Raw genomic sequence first — 5,722 nt, 5'->3', positions numbered from 1 at the left:
GGGCCCAACAATTCTTCAATCCGATCTCTTTGCCCAATCTCATTCAAGATATCCTAATTAATCATTTTGAAACTCAGCAAATCCGACCCCATAAGGTCATACAACTTCTCATATTCTTTTGAATCTTCTGCAAAACGAAGTAACACACAATCTCTCATATCCCTACTCTTTCGCCTCAACGGTACCGCTCCTTCTTTGTAATTAATCACTCTTTTTGTTGTTCTTCCAACAACATCCTCCATTTCCGGCTCATCTTGCGGAATCGGTGTCGGACCGCGTCTACTCTTCGTTGCTCCATGTAACGATCCTTCTCCTGACATCCTGAAAAACACAAATAAAACAAGCAAACAAAGGGAGAAAATTAGTATCCGGGTACATAATATAAACGACCAAACTCGTCCGAATGTAGATTGAGTACGAACGAGCGGCCATTTTTTAGCAAATAAAGTTCAACGGATAATCAAAAACTCAAAACAAAGTTAAATCAATTAACCGACAAAACAACAATGACTCAATGTACACTACCCCCACCCGGCCATTAATTGTCCCAATTAAGTAAAAGTGTCATCAAAACCGAACATTAAGTTATAAACTAACGGATAATTACGATTAAGACTTTATATAAAAAAATATTTCAACATTCACATCCCAACTTCAATAATTCACAAACAAACTCAAACAAAATATTTACTTTGCAATACCCAAACCGGCCCAACCGCAACAAACTAGTAACTTTGGAAAACCAAACCGAACTACCCGCAACCAAAATTCCAACAAATAAAGTCAAACCGACACAAACCGACAAACAAAATATATATTCTAACTGAGCTTAACCTGGTCATCATAACCCACAAACTTACTTCAATAAACTAACAATTCCTCAAAAACCTGACAAACTAGTTTACTCAAACTAACAAAGAAAACTTACAAAACTAGGCTAAATAGACAAAAACAAGTACAAACGGTGACAAGAAATCATACCTTGGAGCTTGAGATTCAAGATTTAAGAGGTAAAAATTTAATGTAAAGTGGTGAATGTGGTTTGAATGACGAAGGATAGATGGAAATTAATGGTGGGTTATGGTTGATTTTGAGGTTTGATTTGGTGAAAAATGGTGAAAAAATGGCAATTATTTGGGTCGTACAGAGATTCCCACATGTTTGCTTGAAGGAAATTATTTGACATGATACAACATTCCGTCATTTTTTTGATACGATCTAACATTCCGTAAACTATTTGGCACAATAAAAGATTCCAACGTTAGTTATTTGACATGATATAATGTTATAATGAAACAGACATGTATATGACTTTATGCTTGTTCATTTTATTCATAAACGTGTCGTTTTTTCTGGTTAACTAAAGTAGTTACTGTGTCAAATTGATTTTTTTTAATTACGAGTTAGATATGTCGTTTTATGGCGATGACTCGTATAACAAAGATCAAATGGATCTCGTATGGCCCAATACTACTAGTATGGACCCGACTCGAATAGTTTAAACTGATCGACGGTTATAACTTATCTGACACAAAAGCAGACAAATGCTACCATCTATACGAGTAGTACGAACCTATACAACTCTTATAAGTAGGGTCGGGTATGAATAGCCAAAGCCTTTTTTATTTTAGTTAGAGCATTCTTAGCCCGTTCCCTAATCGTACCATATAGTTACACTAGATATCATTACAGTTTCTATTTATTGTTCAACTTAATAAATTCTTTTTACACCTTTATCATAGTCTTATTTCTTTCCGTCATTCACAACCACTTTCAGAACATATTAAAAAATTATACGATGGAAATAATGTAACCTCAAATTTCACTTTATCGTATAACATTTTCCCTCTCTTGTATTCACAACCACTCACAATCATACCTTACGATTTACAAAAGTCATTATGATAATTATAGGTCAATATATGAGTGAACTACCTTTTGAACTCGCGTATTACACGAGATTTGTCAAATAATAAAAATAAATAAGGTACGTTATTTGAAAGAAATGAACAAAATTAAAGGTGAAGTAAAAAAAAGTATATAGTACAATTAATAAAAAGTCTATAGTCTCAAATTTACAAAATATTTGTTAAAATTGTTTTGATCAATTACCCATGGATAACTATGATTAGTAAGATGGGAGATTATAGAATTAGAAGGAAAATTATAACTTAATTGTCAATAATGACTTATGGATATATAGGATAAATAATATGAAGAATTATAAAGGAAATTATAGCTAACAAAAAGAATTATGACTCATTTGTCAAAATTATTTTAACTTATGACCTATGAATAAATAGTATCAATGAGATGAAAAATTAGAAAGGAGATTAAATGATGTTGTCATATAAGTATGGAGAAATAAAATAAGTGAGAAGAAAAGATTAGACAACCTGATATCATTCTGTTATATTCTTTTATCAGAACGTTTAGATTAGATTAGATTAGATTATTTTAACAACTAGAAAAGAAACAAATGCAGGATAATTAGGGGGGCAACAAAGACAATGGTGTCTCCATCAACTCACTCAACCACGACGAAGAAGAGGACTCAATGATCCTCGTGAGTCCTCTATTCACAATCCCTATCTTTCTATTCCAACCCATTAGTAATTTGTTTGTTGCAGAGGGAAGACATCACTACTCTTCCAGTTCGCTTTCACTTCCCTTATCAACAAATCATTTGCAGCCGCCGCAAATTACACGCTAATCCCCCGTTTCTCTCCAAGGTCACTTTCCGTTTTTTCATTTATTTATGTTTACAATCACTCGAATTTCATTCACTTCACAGGGCGTTGATGCTTCAGATAACGCGTTTCATCGAATCCAAATTAAGTAAGCAAGCAAGCAAGCCCCCTTTTCTCTTTGTTGTTGCCGTTAGTAATTACCCAAACCCTCATTTCTCTCTTTTCTTTTTTTAATTTATATTATTATTATTATTATTATGAGTTGAAACCCTCTTTCTATAAAGCTTGATCTCGGCTCTTGAGTAATATTTCAAGCTCGAGTTCGCCTCCTTTTATATTTACTAATTTTTTAATTATTTTATTTATACAGTTTAAATTTACTTACATATATATTTATCATTATAATTTTAATTTATAATATAACATACGCTACTTAATTGTTTTTATCATTATTTTATATAAAATTTAGGTTATTATTTAAGTATATTATATAAATAAACAACTCATTTAGGTTCGCGAGCCGGCTTGAGCATTATATGTGAAGCTTGTGCTTGACCTCTTTTTATTAAATGAGCCTCAATAAAAGCTCAAGCTTAGGTTGATTAAAGTTACTAGTGAGCTGATCTCAAGTAACTCACGAGCGGCTTGACTTGTTAACACCCTAAACGGCACTCTGTATAGCTTTTGAAATTTAAAAATGCTTTATTTTGAATACAACTCTGTTTTCAATAAAATTTATATAGAAACGTTGACAAAAAAATAAATTTAATTACAATCGCGTATTTAGTTTGTTTTAAAAAGTTAGTGAACGCAAGTTTTTAATGAAAAGTAAAATTACTAAAAAATTAAATTTTCTAAAAGGGTTTATTGAAACTTAAAAATAACAATTATTTAATGTTATTTAGTTGTATAATATGCATCAAGGTTTGTAATTTTCTACTATTCAATGAATAGTAGAATTCTCTCAATAACAACTAGTTTGCTTTTTAATTTTAATATATAATAATAATAATGTGATTTCTAGATATGTGGAGGATGAGGAAGGGATTAACAAGTTTTTTGCTGCATTTCACATGCATGATAACCTTCCAGGGTTGGTTATAATTGATGATTTTGGAGAATTTTTTGATGAAAGGTAAAAAGCCTCAATTTTGAATTAAGACCCTTTAATTTTGGCTCTGGTTTGATAATTTTGTTTTGTGTTTCTAATGAAGGAATTGCCAACAGAGGTACAATAGTCCATGTGGAAGAGAATTGGCGATAGTTAGAACGTTGGCTTTGTGTCGGAATGCAATTAATCATGCTAAGTAAGTAAAAGATTTATTTTTGTAATTGTGACAAAATGGACGTGTTGGGCGGGTTGGTTTATGGTCAAAACGTTTTTTACAGGTCAATATGGGCACAGTTGACCTTGATGTTTCCGAAAAACGTTTTTACTTGTTTTCTATGCTGCGATAATAATAATAATAATAGTATTAGTTTTTGAATAACCCAATTCAGGAGATTGAATGGATTACAAATATCCTTTAAGTGGCCTTTAGCCCATTTGACCTGCTTTCTTTTAAATTAATTATTCCATGGAGATAAAACATAACCCAAATTGACTCATTCTTAAGTGATTGGGTCTGAATTATGCTTGTTGCTACAAAGTAGATGTGACAAAATGGGCAGGTCATGATGGTTGGGTATTGGAAACCTTATCTGCGGGTTGACCCGGATGACTATTCATCCATGTGCTTGCCTTTTTCTTTTTTCTATAAATAAACAAAAAGGGTATTGAATTGAATTACAAATAATAGTTAGGCCTGGCAAATTGGGCGGGTTAGGTAGGTTTGCGTCACTAGTTAATACGGGTTCAGGTCAAAACAGGTTCTGGTCATTATCGGTTATGAGAAAAATGATTTTGGGTCAAAACGGGTTCTGGCCAAAGTGGAGTCGGGTCGGGCGGCTTTGGGTCAATATGGTTCCGGGCCAAATGAGTAAAGGGCAAAACGGGTTGTTTTAAAAGAGCATCACATAGGTTTGGGTCACATGGGTTCTGGCCAAACTGGAGTCGGGTTGGAATGACTTGTTTTGTGTTACTTATAATATAAGTTTTTCCATAAAGCAATCTAGGAGATTGGGTCCAAATCACCACCTCTACCGGAAAGTTGATTGTGGGGTTTTTTTTTTTTTTTTTTTTTTGTATAATTGACATGTCACATATTATGATCACAGTAAAACTCGAGGGACTTGCATGCTTTTGTTCTCCGATACCATGGTGACACCCCTAAATTTCTTCACATTTACAAGAGATGGGTCAACTCTATTTACACCATCAAAGGTCTGTACATTTGTGATTCATAGTTCAAATTCGACATTTTAATGTTCATTTTGTAGCATTTTATGATTGATACCTTCGTGTTTAACTTTGCAATATGTTGTGGTTGGAAGGTGATGGAATAGGGCCGTTTATTCTTAGCGGTCTGGATATGGCGAGAACAAAGATTGCGAAGTATTCGATTTCACTTCAGTATTTAGTTTTGGAAGACATGTATGAAAATGAAGAGCAAAGACATTATCTGATAAATTCTTGACATGGGTTTATTATGGTTTTAGATAATAGCATCTCTTGCCAAATTAGATGTATTTTGGATCCATGCTAAGATCATTGGTTTGAAATGCGTGGATTGTATTTGTATTCATATATGTGCAATGTTATTATGGATTCTCTGAAATCACGATCATTTTTTTCTCTTATTTATTCATTTATTTTTGTAAACCGAAACTTTTATTAGAAAACTAAAAAGGGAAATACAATCAAGTGCATCCAATAAACATTCCAAGGTAGCATTTGGTATGTAAGAATGATAGAGGGAATGAAATGATTCATTGTGTGAGAAGGAAAAAAAGTGATGTTTGGTTGCTTAATGGAATGGAATCATCCATTACACATGGAATCCCATACAATCAAAACAATTCCTTCCTACCCTTATTTTTTTTTTCATTCCATTCATCCACCGCACTTTGGCACTTTCTCAACAACACCACCA

General features: G+C 32.9%; 1 protein-coding gene across 1 annotated transcript; it reads left to right on the top strand.

The window, feature by feature from the left end:
- Positions 1 to 1,409: 1,409 nt before the first annotated feature.
- Positions 1,410 to 5,299, top strand: LOC143613500 (uncharacterized). Its single transcript, XM_077087185.1, has 7 exons — positions 1,410 to 1,457; positions 2,631 to 2,732; positions 2,795 to 2,838; positions 3,715 to 3,825; positions 3,905 to 3,997; positions 4,919 to 5,013; positions 5,124 to 5,299. The coding sequence occupies exons 1-7, from the start codon at positions 1,410 to 1,412 to the stop codon at positions 5,264 to 5,266; spliced, it is 636 nt and encodes a 211-aa protein (XP_076943300.1). The 3' UTR covers positions 5,267 to 5,299.
- The last annotated feature ends 423 nt before the right edge of the window (positions 5,300 to 5,722 follow it).

Source organism: Bidens hawaiensis, unplaced genomic scaffold (genome assembly GCF_021521415.1).
Source record: "Bidens hawaiensis isolate Kalapana, Puna unplaced genomic scaffold, B.hawaiensis_p1.1 tig00037600_1, whole genome shotgun sequence".
Lineage (NCBI taxonomy): Eukaryota > Viridiplantae > Streptophyta > Magnoliopsida > Asterales > Asteraceae > Bidens > Bidens hawaiensis.
Note: the sequence above shows the minus strand (reverse complement) of the source record. Positions and strands in the feature narration are given on the sequence as shown.

What these genes read in the sequence shown, in the direction of transcription:
- LOC143613500 (XM_077087185.1), top strand. Translation starts at nt 1,410, where the DNA reads ATGTCGTTTTATGGCGATGACTCGTATAACAAAGATCAAATGGATCTC. An exon ending in ATCCCCCGTTTCTCTCCAAG is followed by an intron (nt 2,733 to 2,794) that starts GTCACTTTCCGT and finishes TTCACTTCACAG; the next exon opens with GGCGTTGATGCTTCAGATAA. An exon ending in AATGCAATTAATCATGCTAA is followed by an intron (nt 3,998 to 4,918) that starts GTAAGTAAAAGA and finishes GTAAAACTCGAG; the next exon opens with GGACTTGCATGCTTTTGTTC.